Source organism: Eptatretus burgeri, chromosome 5, assembly GCF_056783735.1.
Source record: "Eptatretus burgeri isolate ZD-2024b chromosome 5, Ebu_testis_v1, whole genome shotgun sequence".
NCBI lineage: Eukaryota > Metazoa > Chordata > Myxini > Myxiniformes > Myxinidae > Eptatretus > Eptatretus burgeri.
The window spans coordinates 77,381,551-77,397,295 of NC_140965.1; the positions used below are offsets into that span (position 1 = coordinate 77,381,551).

General features: G+C 41.3%; 1 protein-coding gene across 1 annotated transcript in view; it reads right to left on the bottom strand.

The window, feature by feature from the left end:
• The window catches only part of SAMD8 (sterile alpha motif domain containing 8), a 73,343-nt gene that overhangs the window by 19,423 nt on the left and 38,175 nt on the right, over window positions 1-15,745 (bottom strand). Inside the window, exons 5-7 of the mRNA XM_085882505.1 lie at window positions 14,545-14,839; window positions 2,767-2,862; window positions 386-503 (exon numbers count right to left, since the gene is read on the bottom strand). Of these exons, the coding sequence (XP_085738631.1) occupies window positions 386-503; window positions 2,767-2,862; window positions 14,545-14,839 (509 nt within the window). The remainder of the gene's footprint in view (window positions 1-385; window positions 504-2,766; window positions 2,863-14,544; window positions 14,840-15,745) is intronic.

The window sequence follows — 15,745 nt, forward strand, 5'->3', positions numbered from 1 at the left end:
TGCAATTGGAATTATCCGAGCCATATAACCACAATATATTAGATATACATATGCATATAATCAGTACGTATGTTTTCGCTTCAAATACGTAATCCAGGTCAATTTTATTTTTGTGAGCGAGTGAAGCAACAATCTGTTGCCTGTACCCTGCAACATATCCTGGTCAACAACTCTTTGTGGGAAGCACAAATCAATTTTGGTTTAGCTATGCAAAGCAATGTACAAAACAGTCCCAAAAAAAAACAACAACATAAACAACATTCGAGTACACTCAAAATTCTTGAAACACGCAACTATACTGACCATGATATTGAGTTTTTTTATTTTAATATTCATACTATATAGAATAGGTGGAATATTTATACCAAGGATGAACCCATCTCACCTTAGCAGAACACTTTAGGTGTGTGCCAGGAACAGACAATGATGTCACGAACATGCAAACACATCGCAGCAGGAACACAGTACCAGCAAGTGCACACATGCGTCGCAAAACAATCCACCTGAAAAAAAAAATCGAAACGACATTGTGTGGAATGCTCGATAAAAAAGCCACAGAATATACATTTGACTCAATAAAAACGATTACTACACCTGGAAAGTTTATTGTTACAGGTCTGGTCTTTGGGTAAATGGATTAGAATAGTTATTTTCCTTGTGTATGTTTGAATAAGCATAATGTACTTGCTGTAATTCAATAAAAGGCATCGCACCACGTGTTTAGAAAGATGTAGTCACTCTGCCGAAGTATTTTTTCTCAGCACAGCCTCCTCCAAACCCCACATCATTGAGTTTTTCCATGATATTATCTGTCCTCATATGATCCTCTTTCTGAATTACAGCCAATCAGCATGGCCCCCAAGCACACTTATGGGTTTAACAAAGGACACAAGACAGGACCCAGACAGGCTAACATATATGGACGTCTGCCACATGCAAGGATCATGTATCCTGTGTGTATGTGAAAATTTCCTGCTTTGCTCCACCAATCAGGGCAAACCAGTGAAGGTCGCCTGGTGGTCATGTCAGCCAAGGAACATGCTCCATGGGGGACTCTGGCATGCCCAACAGAATGCAATATAAAAACCACACACATTGAGCTGGGAGCATTCATCCTCCAGGTGGTCTCTCTTGTACGTCTGCGAATCTGTTCTGGCTTGGGAGTCCCTCTTGGTTCCTGCCGGCTAAGCTGTGATTCCTGATGGGATCTGCGTAGTATGGTGCTGTGTGGCAAGTGCAGCTGGATGGACAGTATAGGTGTGCGCCAGGTACGGGGTGTCCTGAGACAAACCAAGCAAACCATGGGCACCATGAGGAAAACCAAGCTGAGACTCACATACAGGCATCCTCCCTTTCTCTGTGTCGTCTCATCGCTCTGTCCGTCTCATCTCCCAGTATGAATGAGTAAGGCATATTTATACAAATTATGTTGAGGATCCGTGGGCACATTGGGTACATATTTATAAAATATAATGAATTTGATAGTTTGTTTTACTGCATGCATGGTCGTGTTCCTCTTATTTTTCCCCACCCAATTTTGTTATTAAATCCTGTTCGTAATTGAGAACTTGTGTAGTCATCAGCAAACAGGCTCAGTTAAACATAGAGAATTGGAATAAACCTGTTAAGTTGAGCTGTTTTGGATTCGTGCAATTAAGATGCGATAAAAAACGAGTTGCCTGTGACGGTTTGCTCGGCCACTTCTGGCAGGCTGATTCTCCGCTGTCATGTGTCTGAGATGCCGATTCAGGCGCAAATTAATGGGTGGATAAGGGGATTTCTCGTCCCTTTCCTGCTTGGCAGGCACGTCCGTCATTGAAGACCCATGACCGTAACAATATTATTAGGTACTAAAAAGCCGAGGCGTTAGTTTTCTCTCAAAATATTTAAATTTCGTTTTTTTTTTACTTCAAAACTTTCCAGCACTCATGTGACCCAAAATGCTCAAACCAAAAAATATTCAGTATAGCTTCATGCAATGTAGCCAAGTGGAATTGCACAACATACTATGTGACATCATCCCATCACCATGTCCTCAGTATAGCTAAGCTTTTGGAATGTTATGGCCATTCACAATTTAATTCACATTCACAGAAATTCACAATTTAATCTCAGCCAAGCACCAGAATTCCCTTGATATATTGTGCCATGCTGCCTTTACAAAGTGCCCATGTATTATGTTAAATATTCTAGGTCCCCAAATGGCTGTGAAATGCATACTTCATGTAATTATGTGCTTCAGTCACTCACAGACAGGACATGACTGCTTCTTTGGAAATTCCTGGGAAATTAATTGATGTCGCATTTGCTGGTTAATGGTGCATTTTTCATTGAAAGCCTAAACAATATATAACTATTGAACTCCATTATTATTTATTACACATGTGAATGTGCTCAGCTGCATGTGCATATCAACCACTGGATTTGGCATCAACACTTACAACTGTTCCTCCTCCTTCCCCTTTTTCTCAAGTTTTCTTTCTTCCCCTCCTCTCCTATTCTCCCCTTTCTTTTTTATTTTTATTTTTCTTGCAGAAAAAGTAAAACAAACAATTAATTTATACTTTCATAATAAAAAAATAATGATGGATAGAGAGGGGGATTATCCCCATTTTAACCCATGATAAATGCATTACATGAATATAATTACCTTTTTCTGCATTAACTTTTGCTGGTGTCAATTTGAATAGATAACGTTTACATTTTTGTTATCGCTTTCATTACAAATAAAATCAATCATAAATGATTGCAGAAATTGGGTCTTACCGATGCTTGTGAAAAATGAGCACCACACCCCAAATTAAAGCCAACACCAAGCCACAAACTTCAGCTGTTGCAAAAGCCCAAGGGATCAGAGGCACACTGTAAAGAAGAAAATTTAAAAAACGATATGGAATAATATATAATTAATAACAATCATAATATGGAAACAATTCCAAATATGGAAGATATAATTATAAATACTAGCCGAAACCCCGTCACAGATGGATTCCGTTCATTCAACCACCCTCACCAGCTCACCCACACTCGAGGGACATGGACTGGACAGGGCGTGCTTGCCCCCGCCTACTCATCCTCCGCCCCTGCCCCATTCCCCCCCCCCGCCTTTAATTTGCTTACCCCCACCCAAAAATGTAATTACCCCAGCCCCGCCCCCATCTCTTCACTCCCCCCCGTCTCTTGATTCCCCACCCCACTTGCCCCCGCCCCCCTGTCCACCCCTCACACTCAACCCCGCCCACTCATTCCCTGCCCCATTTCCTCCGTCTCCCGCTTTCAATTTGCTTACCCCCGCCCAAAAATTTGCTTACCTTGCCCCCCACATCTTCACTCCCTGGCCCCGTCTCTTCATCCCCCGCCCCCACCTCTTCCCTCCTCACTCCCGTCTCAACGAAAAGTGTTTATTCTGCTTCAGAGTTGAAAGTTGACTATTGCCACTATATGCGATGCACTCTTACAGGTACGAAGTTTCTTTCAGTCCAGGTCACAGTACTGAGAAAAACGTGACGCGACCGTAAGGAGGAGCACAAAATTGGTCCTTCAGGATTAATATATCAAAGATACAATGTTTGTTGTCGCATTTTTTGTGTCAAATTCACATTCTGAGGTAGTCAGCATGTGCAGAAGAGGGTTTTACATTGCAGACGCTATTTTCGAAGAGTGGAATTACACCTCTCAGCGGTAACGGTCTGTTGACGACAGACTTAATGACGTCAGCAAATGAACGATGATGTCATGACGTCCTGACGCCTCTCAGCGGTGACGTCACACGTCGCCATGTAAACGAATGTAAAACGAAAAGTGTTTATTCTGCTTCAGAGTTGAAGGTTGACTATTGCCATTATGTGCGATGCACTCTTACAGATACGAAGTTTCTTTCAGTCCAGGTCACAGTACCGAGAAAAAGGTGAGGCGGCCGCGAGGAGGAGCACAAAATTGGTCCTTCAGTATTAATATCATATATCGATGACACAATATAAAGAAAATCAATTTTATCAGTCCTGGAATTTATTTGATCACATCTCGTAATTAAATAGTTTCCATGACATGGACATCATTTTCAGGAATATAACATTCCGACAACACTCCAAAGTCACTTGTTCTCATCAAATAATAATTATATAAGTAGTTAACCCTTTGTGAAAGACATGTGAAAGTGTGATAAAAGTTTATGTGAATCCCTACCAGTGAATTTTTTGTGACTTCCTATAACATCAAACTGCAGAGAAATTGCAACCGGGATCCAATGTTTTTGATAGCCATACTGTTTCCAGCTAGCAGTCCTTTATAATTACCCTCGCCAGAAGAGAAGGTATTGCATTTGGGTTTGTTTGTCTGTCTGTCTATCGCCTACAGGTCACAATTTTAAACCGATCTTGATGAAACTTCACCACATTGCAGAGTTTGTCATAAGGAAGAAGCCTATTGTTTTTGAGGGAAAAAGGTCAAAATAGGCCAAAGGTTAACAACTTGGGTAAGAATTTCTCACATCTCATAATGTGAGATAGGCCAAAGGTGGCTAAAATCCTCAATGTGAGATCGGCTAAAATCCTCAATTTTCATCTGATTGACTTGAAATTTGAAGACAATTTGCACATCAGTTCACTGAATTCAACCACCAATTATTTTGGAGGTCCACATTGGCCAAAAGGACAATATAGGCAGAGTTTCTAAAATTGTCAATTTTCATCCGATTGACTTGAAATTTGAAGAGTTGCATATTTGGTCATTGAATTCAACGACCAATTATAATTGTAATTGTTGAGGTCAAATTTGTTTTATGGATTTTGCAAGTATCGTGCTCTGTACGACATCTTCTTGTTTGTTTGCTTGTCTGCACAGAAAGCGAGTAACGTTTTTCTCTGCAAACGCTCAGCGGATTGACAGAAAGCGCTAGCCATCACCCTCCTGAATCATGTGGTGTAATTTGACATTGGTAGCTTCTTCCGTTCTCGAGTTATCGTGCCTACAAACAAACACACAAACAGAGGACGGAAGTGATCAATATACTTACGAAATCTTGAGATTTCGTAAGTAACAAACAAACACACAAACACACAAACAGATGACGGAAGTCATCAATATACTTACGAATAGCCGGGTGTTGGCCTGGTGTTGGCGCAGTGGTTAGGGCAGCGGCTTGGGACCCAAAAGGACCTAAGTTCAAGCCCCATTGGGCCACTGAATATATATATATATATATACATATACATATATATATATATATATATATATATATATATATATATATATATATATATATATATATATATATATATATATACATATATATACATATATATATATATACATATATATATATATATATATATATACATATATATATATATATATATATATACATATACATATATATATATATATATATATATATATATATATATATATATATACACCAAGTCGTATAACACCAGGGGGTTGACTCAGCCTGTCATCCTACCGAGGTTGGCGAAATGACTACCAGTGTACTGGGCCCGGCGTATGCCCCGGTTAGAATAGGTGTACCATATCCCTGTGTGTCGTAAGAGGCGACCAGGGTTGCGTCAGGAAGGGCATCCGGCATAAAAACCTATGCCAAATCATTATGCGGACAACAAAACTAATTTCCATACCAGATCTGTCGAGGCCCGGGTTACCAACGGCTGCCACCAGCACCGGTGGTCAGTAAGGTACCAGTGGAAATTTTGCTACTGCTGGGAGAAGGAGGAGATGGAGACGGGGAAGGCGAGTCCGGAGGTAGTGGGAGAGGGGGAAGGGTAGAAGTGTGGAGGTGAGAGTTGGAACTCTGAATGTTGGGACAATGACTGGCAAAGGGCGAGAGTTGGCTGATATGATGGAGAGAAGAAAGGTGGACATACTGTGTGTACAAGACACCAAGTGGATGGGGAGTAAGGCTCGGAGCATTGGAGGTGGTTTCAAACTGTTCTACCATGGTGTGGATGGGAGGAGAAATGGTGTCGGGGTAATCCTGAAGGAAGATTATGTCAAGAGGGTATTGGAGGTGAGGAGAGTGTCTGACCAAGTGATGAGTGTGAAGTTGGAAATTGAAGGGGTGATGATGAATGTCATCAGTGCATATGCACCGCATATGGGGTGTGAGATGGAAAATAAAGAAGATTTCTGGAGTGAGTTAGATGAAGTGGTGGAGAGTGCATCCAAGGATGAAAGAGTGGTGATTGGAGCAGATTTCAATGGGCATGTTGGGGAAGGGAATAAAGAGGATGAGGAGGTGATGGGTAGGTACGGTCTCAACAAGAAAAATGTGGAAGGGCAAATGGTGGTAGAGTTTGCAAAAAGAATGGAGATGGCAGTGGTAAATACGTATTTCAAGAAGGAGGAACACAGGGTGACGTACAAGAGTGGAGGAAAGTGCACACAGGTGGATTACATCTTAAGCAGGAGATGCAACGTGAAAGAGATTAGAGACTGTAAGGTGGTGGCAGGGGAGAGTGTAGCTCGACAGCATCGATTGGTAGTCTGCAAGATGATTTTGGAGGTGAGGTTAATGAAGAGAGTGAGGGCTGAACCAAGGACCAGATGGTGGAAGCTGAAGGAGGAAGACTGTTGCGTGGAATTTAGGGAGGAGGAGAGACAGGTGTTGGATGGTGGTAAACATGGGTGGGATGATTGGGAAACGACAGCAGAAGTGGTGAGGGAGATAGCTAGGAAATTACTTGGTGTGACATCTGGACAGAGGAAGGAAGATAAGCAGACTTGATAGTGGAACGAGGAAGTACAGGAAAGTATAAGGAAGAAGGGGTTGGCGAAAAAGAAGTGGGATAGTCAGAGAGATGAAGAAAGTAGGTAGGAGTACTAGGAGTGGTGGCGAAAGGCAAAGAGAGAGGTGGCAAAGGCTAAGAAAAAGGCATATGACGAGCTGTATGAGAAGTTGGATACAAAAGAAGGGGAAAAGGATTTATACCGATTGGCAAGACAGAGGGACCGAGCTGGGAAGGATGTGCTGCAGGTTATGGTGATAAAGGACGAAAATGGGAATGTGGTGACGAGCGAGGAGAGTGTGTTGAGAAGGTGGATGGAGTACTTTGAGGATCTGATGAATGAAGAAAATGAGAGAGAGAAGGTTGGAAGAGGTGGAGATAGTGAATCAGGAAGTGGGGTGGATCAGTAAGGATGAAGTGAGGACTGCTATGAAGAGGATGAAAAGTGGAAAGGCAGTTGGCCCAGAAGATATACCAGTGGAGGCATGGAAGTGCTTAAGAGAGATGGCAGTGGGGTTGTCAACCAGATTGTTTAATAAAATCTTGGAAAGTGAGAGGATGCCGGAGGAGTGGAGATCAAGTGTACTGGTTCCGATTTTCAAGAACAAGGGTGATGTGCAGAGCTGTGGAAATTACAGAGGGATAAAGTTGTTAAGCCACACCATGAAGTTGTGGGAAAGAGTAGTGGAAGCTCGGTTGAGAGGAGAGGTGACGATCTGTGAGCAGCAATATGGGTTTATGCCAGGAAAGAGCACCACTGATGCAATGTTTGCTTTGAGAATGTTGACGGAGAAGTATAGGGAATGCCAGAAGGAGTTACATTGTGTGTTTGTGTATTTAGAGAAAGCTTATGATAGGGTGCCAAGAGAGGAGTTGTGGTATTGTATGAGGAAGTCGGGAGTGGTGGAGAAGTATGTGAGGATTGTGCAGGATATGTATGAGGACAGTGTGACAGCGGTGAGGTGTGCGGTAGGAATGACGGACCGGTTTAAGGTAAAAGTGGGATTGCACCAAGGATCGACTCTGAGCCCTTTCCTGTTTGCAATGGTGATGGACAGGTTGACAGACGAGATCAGACTGGAGTCTCCATGGACTATGATGTTCGCGGATGACATCATATCTGTCGGGAGAGTAGGCAGCAGGCTGAGGCGAGCCTCGAGAGGTGGAGGTATGCACTAGAGAGAAGGGTCAGTAGGAGTAGGATAGTCACTAGGAGTAAAATGGAGTACATGTGCGTAAATGAGAGGGAGGGTGGTGGTATGGTGCGGTTGCAAGGAGTTGAGGTGGGGAAGGTGGATGGGTTTAAATACTTGGGATCAACTGTCCAAAGTAATGGAGAGTGTGGGAGAGAAGTGAAAAAGAGAGTGCAGGCAGGATGGAGTGGTTGGAGAAGAGTTTCAGGAGTGATTTGTGATAGAAGGGTAGCTGCAAGAGTTAAGGGGAAAGTATATAAGACGGTAGTGAGACCAGCTATGTTGTATGGTTTGGAGGCGGTGGCGCTGACAAAAAGACAGGAAGCGGAGCTGGAGGTGGCAGAGTTAAAGATGCTGCGATTCTCGTTGGGAGTGATGAGGATGGACAGGATAAGGAATGAGTATATTAGAGGGACTGTGCAGGTAGGACGATTTGGAGACAAAGTGAGAGAGGCGAGATTGAGATGGTTTGGACATGTGCACAGGAAGGAAGCGGAGTATATCGGGAGAAGGATGCTGAAGATGGAGCCGTCAGGCAGGAGGAGAAGAGGAAGGCCAAAGAAGAGGTTCATGGATGCGGTGAGGGCGGACATGCGGGTGGTTGGAGTGTCAATGGAAGATGTGGAGGATAGAGCGAAATGGAGACGGATGATCCGCTGTGGCGACCCCTAACGGGAGCAGCTGAAAGAATAAGTAGAAGAAGAAGAAGAAGAAGAAGATCAATATACTTTAGAAATCTTTAGATTTTGTAAGTAATAAGTAAATAAACAAGCAGTCATGGAGTGACATTACGAAATCGTCAACTTGACCTCTGACCTTGTCTAATAAAAGCCGTCTCCAGAGAAGGTAGCGACGCAAACCAGAAGTTTCTACGATGATTCTGTACCAAACCATCAAAATCGAATGTTTGACCTCACTGTGACCTTGACCCTTGACCGATTTTGACCAAAATATAATCAGCACTAGCCATCACCCTCCTGAATCACGTGGTGTAATTTGACATTGGTAGCTTCTTCCGTTCTCGAGTTATCGTGCCTACCCTACAAACAAACAAACAAACACACAAACATGACGGAAGTCATCAAGATTTCGTAAGTAACAAGCAGTCATAGACTGGTACTTATGAAATCGTCAACTTGACCTCTGACCTTGTCTAATAAAAGCTGTCTCTGGAGAAGGTCGCGACGCAAACCAGAAGTTTATACGATGATTCTGTACCAAACCATCAAAAATCGAATGTTTGTCCTCACTGTGACCTTGACCTTTGACCAAAATATAATCAGCGCTAGCCATCACCCTCCTAAATCACGTGGTGTAATTTGACATTGGTAGCTTCTTCCGTTCTTGAGTTACCGCGGATTAACGTAATGTAAAGGTCACACTCGACGGCCCCCTCAACTCGAAAGGAAGCCGGGGCGAGCGGGATGACGTCAGCACGCACACGCAAAACCTTTACGTGACTCAACAAGCGCCTGCTCGAGCGTGCTGCACCACATGACGAGCCGTGACGCGGCGGGTGAAATATTTTTATACAATCTTAAAACGTCTCCAAAACATCCGATTTTTATCAGAATTTCGACGACTGAGTGTTAAGCGTCCTAAGGCCTAAGTCACATTTGCTCTACAGCGAGGATACGGCAGCCGTACACCCTCTGAATTGACAATGTGCGGCGGCCGCAGAGTTTCTGCGGTGGCCTTAGGGTGGCCCTACGCGATTTGGCTATCTTTTACAGGCCGTAGGGGTCGCCGTGGAATTATAACGCGGAGTTATAACTTTTTCATTTCTACGTTCGCCGTAGCAATTCGAAAAGCCGAAAAAAAAACTGGTAAAAAAAAAAAGTCATAGACTGGTACTTACAAAATTGTCAACTTGACCTCTGACCTTGTCTAATAAAAGCTGTCTCTTGAGAAGGTAGCGACACAAACCAAAAGTTTCTACGATGATTCTGTACCAAACCATCAAAAATCGAATGTTTTGGATGTTTGACCTCACTGTGACCTTGACCTTTGACCGATTTTGACCAACATCTAATCAGCGGTAGCCATCACCCTCCTGAATCACATGGTGTAATTTTACATTGATAGCTTCTTCCGTTCTCGAGTTATCATTTTTTGGATGTTTGACCTCACTGTGACCTTGACCTCTGACCGATTTTGACCAAAATCTAATCAGCAATAGCCATCAGCCTCCTGAATCACGTGATGTAATTTGACATTGGTAGCTTCTTCCCTTCTCGAGTTATCTGTACCAAACCATCAAAAATCGAATATTTGACCTCACCGTGACCTTGACCTTTGACTGATTTTGACCAAAATCTAATCAGCACTAGCCATCACCCTCCTGAATCACGTGGTGTAATTTGACATTGGTAGCTTCTTCCGTTCTCGAGTTATCGTGCCTACAAACAAACAAACAAACAAACAAACAGAAACGGAAGGCATCAATATACGAAATCTTTAGATTTCGCAAGTAATAATAATAAAAATGAACCCACTCGTTACCATCCGTCTGGCCGCACATTCGCCTTAGGGCCCCCCTGCGGTCGCCTTGCGGACACCTTGAGGCTCCCTTGCGTCTGCCTTGAAAATTATATGGCCGCCGAAGGGCCCCCTTAAGGTCACCGTGCGACATCAAATCAAAGACCGTACGGCAACCCCACGTTTTCGGTCTCCACAATTTCTAAATATGCCGAGCGGCTCCCCGAAAAATAAAAACATATGTGACTGCTACATTGTGTGACCGTGGAAATACTGCGGCCGCCGTATAATTGCTAGTGGCCGTAGATTTTGGAGACCCCACGGCCGCCGTGGCAAATGTGACTTAGGCCTTAGCGATCGCAAAAACCGAAGACAAAATTAAAATCGAAGTTAAAACGAACTCGTAACGTCGACCGAAGCAAAAATACTCCATTTCTCCACAGGAATTTACGGAATTATGTTTGAACTCACTGTGACCTTGACCTTTGACCAAAATCTAATCAGTGCTAGCCATCACGCTCCTGAATCACGTGGTGTAATTTGACATTGGTAGCTTCTTCCGTTCTCGAGTTATCATGCCTACAAACAAACACACAAACACACAGAGGACAGAAGTCATCAATATACTTACGAAATCTAAAGATTTCGTAAGTAACAAGCAGTCATAGACTAGTACTTACGAAATCGTCAACTTGACCTCTGACCTTGTCTCATAAAAGCTGTCTCTAGAGAAGGTAGCGACGCAAACCAGAAGTTTCTCTGATGATTTTGTACCAAACCATCAAAAATCGAATGTTTGACCTCACTGTGACCTTGACCTTTGACCGATTTTGACCAAAATCTAATCATCGCTAGCGATCACCCTCCTGAATCACGTGGTGTAATTTGACATTGGTAGCTTCTTCAGTTCTCGAGTTATCGTGCCTACAAACAAACACACACACACCCAAACACACAAACAGATGACGGAAGTCATCAATATATTTACAAAATCTAAAGATTTCGTGAGTAATAATTTCAAATTTGCTAAATTACAGACAGCCATGATCTTTGCTCGCAGAATATCTGAGTTTTGAATTGATTTGATGGCAGAATTCAGGGTGGCAACACTGCGAACTCACCCTCTTATTCCAGAGTGTGGCTGTGCATCAAAATTTTATTGTGGGTTACAACAGACTTCCAAAAAATAGTCTTTACTGAATTGAGCTGACATTGGGCAGTGGAGTCAAAAACATTTGACCCACGAAAAGTTTTGTCAAAACTTCAATTTCATTTAAAAAAAAAAAAAATCGATATTACAGAATTACATTCCACAATGATATTACAGAACCCTTGAGGTCATTGAACTTGTCTGACAGTCTGAAATCCGACACTGTCTGACACTAGTCCGAATAAGTCGATATGCCATCAAAGCCAGGAATTAGATGTGAAAATGGGGATTCTGCTGAACATTCTCCATAAAGACATAAAACTGTACCCCAAGAGGATTCAAATTAAGCAACAGCTGACAAACTTGAGTCATCAATTTTTTGTGATGAATCGATATATAGCAATACCTCGATAACATTTCCCCGAGAATGCCGATTCATCATCGAGCTTTTTGTCCTGGTGAAAATTTTTACAAAAAAAAAATTCTGAAAATCCATAACACGCAGCGAACACATCCTTATCTTTACTATAATTCATGGACCAATTCCACTTTGATTCTATAATTCATGGACCGGTGTTTGGGTGTTTGTCATGCTATTCCTCCTACAGTTCTGGGCCAATTACATCCAGACTTGCTACAGAGGATTAACATGACCAGAATTAATGTAAAGGGGTGTTATTGTCTTGTGGTGGGAGGGGGGTGGGAGGAGGGGGTGAGAGGTGGGACTCAAATTTTCGATGTAAATGTGTATCGTATAGTTCCGCCTCCAGGTGCGGGAAGGTATTACAAGTCTCCACCATTTACAGTACAGTGTTCGTGTCCCCACCTTTTCTAGTGCTGTGAGGTGTTTCAAATTATAAGCAGTCGGCGTTTTTGCTTCATGTACATAATCCGGGGTTTTTTGTATATACAGAGCCGTCAGTTACCAGCACCCCCTCCAAATAAAGGTATTCGAGAAGAACGTGCTGCATGCTTGGAACAAGATCGCCCGAAGGGTGGGTACTCTGCTCGTGATCCATAACATAAATAAATGCAATCACCACCATTGTTTGTACTGTGTGCTCATGTTCTGAGCCAATCAGCACTGTTTACTCCACCTTAGTTTTGCAGCAGGATGAGCCTCCTCCCACCTCTGCCATGTGGAAGTAGGAGCAGAGGAGGAGCAACGACAATTATTCCTTTTATTGAGGTTTGTTTATATTTATGTTTTTGTTAATACTTACTGATGTTAATAAAATAAAATAAATTATTCTTTTTCTTTATGAAATAATGTTTTTCATGTTTGTGCATATTTTATGCTTTTGTTCATACTTTCCAATGTTATCATAAAAAAATTATTTTTATTTATGAAATGATGTTTTTGATGTTTGTACCCATTTCATGTTTTTGCTAATACTTTCTGATGTTATTATCATAAAAAATTATCCTTTGTATTTATGAAATAATATCTTTACCATCTGTATTCTTATTAGCGCTATTACCAATACCTCAATGTAGCCCTCATATACCGTTTGTGCACAAGAAATAACGCTGCCGGGATCGCATTTCCATATAAACAATGGTATAATGACCCCCCCCTCCCATTTAGCAATTAGTACTCTCTTTTCCAGGAACGCATACGAAGTGCTAAGTGACAGAAAAATGGCTTGTGATTACTGCATGTCAAAACTATGAGAGAGATTTCATAAATGCAACGTAAAACATGACAGTTATGAATTACCCAGAAAATGCTCTAAATACTCACTTTGGCAGTGGATGCATACTTGGATGAATCTTACAAAGTTATTGATGACTCAAGTTTGTCAGCTTTTGCTTAATTTGAATCCTATAGGGGTGCAGTTTCATGTCTTTATGGAGAATGTTCAGCAGAGTCCCCCTTTTCACACCTAATTCCTGGCTTTGATGGCATATCGACTTCTTCGGACTAGACGTGTCCACTGACTATAAAACAAGTTCAATGACCTCAAGGGTTCTCACTGACTTGCATCCTGAATAACTGCCAGTCTTAGTATTTTGAAGGTTTAACACAGTCTTTATCTCTTTATCAGTCTTTATCCTGAACCTCTTTATCCATTTAAGCAATGTTTGCTTCTCTACAGTTGAAATTGGTTTTGAAGTCTGAGTTTCCTTAAATGACTGCATTCGGAAGTAGATTTCCACCGAAAACGTCCTCTGTTCTGTTGTCCAGGACATGCTTGTCGATCATGTAAGGGCAATAATCTTTGTCTGTTGCTAAATGTTATATCTGCACCTTCTCAGCTATCCATAACTGTCATGGAGGAAAAATTAGCAAGATAAGGTTGTAGGATAAAATGACCTGAAAATCTGCCTCCAACTCATTAGGATGACCACCCTGTGGTCAAAAAATAAAAAAAAAGTCCTCAGCTTTCTTTTTTTTAACCACCCTTAAAATAACACCATGACTCGATATTTTTTTAAATCAACGTGTCACCCCATCTCCATTAACATTTCAGAAGTTTAACAGTTGTCATGAAAACAGACACATGATCAACAGAAAATGTTATTGCCTGAACCGATTTGACAAACTCATCAGTTTCTCAACTGGCTTGATGTTTCAGTTTACCAGAAATTATCTGCTATTTGATCCTTTTTAATGTCACCCCCATCTTGATTTTCAGCACATGCAATTCAGCAGGAAAGACATAATTATGTGCCTGTTGGTTACAAACACTATATAATGACAAATCGCCTCGCATTCTTAAATCGACATACATTACTCACTTTTATAACAAAAGTCCACATCAAATTTAAATTGCTGAGGTCGCATTACAATCATATATGTAATTTCATAACTTGTCCAAACAAGCTTCCTAAAACTCAAATTTCCCAATTCTCCACAATAACTTCCCAGTGGTAGTGGAAATCTGATATATGACAATTATGAATAACTTCAAATTTTGCAAGTGGTATTAGACAATAAATAATAAACACATCAAGAAAAATATTACCAAATGATACTTACTTGTCAAGAAAAATGTCAGGCAAAGGTGGATGGGTTTGCATATCAGGTACACTGTCATGCACCACAACCATGACTCCTGATGTCACACCACAAACTATTAAAACATACAACACTGCAATAACCGTTTTCCATTTTTCAGGGTCCAATGTCCTTCCATTCTTTGGAGACATTGTTGATGGTACAGAACTGTAATAAAGTTTGTTTTTCTTTCTTTTGATATCTCCAGAGGACAAGCCATCATTTTCATTTTCAGATGATTCGTCAGAACAAAATGCTGGATAGGTACGTGGACACCCTGATTTTGGTAAGGAGGGTAAGTAAAAGGTATCACACAACCAATCAGGCAAGAAAAAGAGTAGTGGGGTGGAGGAGGGGAGGATGAAATGATATGGAGAGGGGATGGGGGGGAGGAAAGAAAGAAAAAAGTAGAATAAGATACAAACATAAACAGTAATAGATCAAGCCAATGCTTATTTGGTGTGTTGGGCAAAATTGACCGACACACCAAAAACATTTTCATAGCTCCACTAGACTGAAATGTCTATTTAATTAATGTTATATACTTTGCAATTCAAATATCATGAGATATTAAAAAAACAGCCAAATGAAAACTCGCTTGTGTCTCCTCACAGCCAACCAGCCATCGCCATATCTCTCTCTATCTCTCTCTTTACCTCCTACTGCTTTACTTCTTACACCCTTTTATCTTCTACACTTTTCCCTCATTTTCCTTTTTCACAAATTTTAACTCCATTATTCCTCCCCACCCCACCACCCTTTATTAATGCCACACTTCCAGAATCTATTTTTTTAACCTCCCTTGTAAAACAAAATAATAATGGTGGACTTAATTGTCTCTAGCTTCCACCTGGCAAACGAGGCAGTTATGCCACAAATATATGTGAACATTGTATTAAAATGTATAAAACCTTCTAAAAAAGGCTTTATACACTTTAAGACAAAAAGTGGCAAAACCTTCTGAAAAGGATAACTTGAGACAGGAACCTTGAAATAAAAGTATTTTGTGAGATATACCACCACAATCAATCAAATTCATTGGACTTCATTGCTTCTTGAAGCTTGCATCTTTATAAATCATCTCAATAAAGTTTTACCAATACCATTGAGTTTCATTAATAATACCAAGGAGTGAGGCATAACTGCCTGTCTATAAATATCTCCCTTCCAAAAAAAAAGGTCG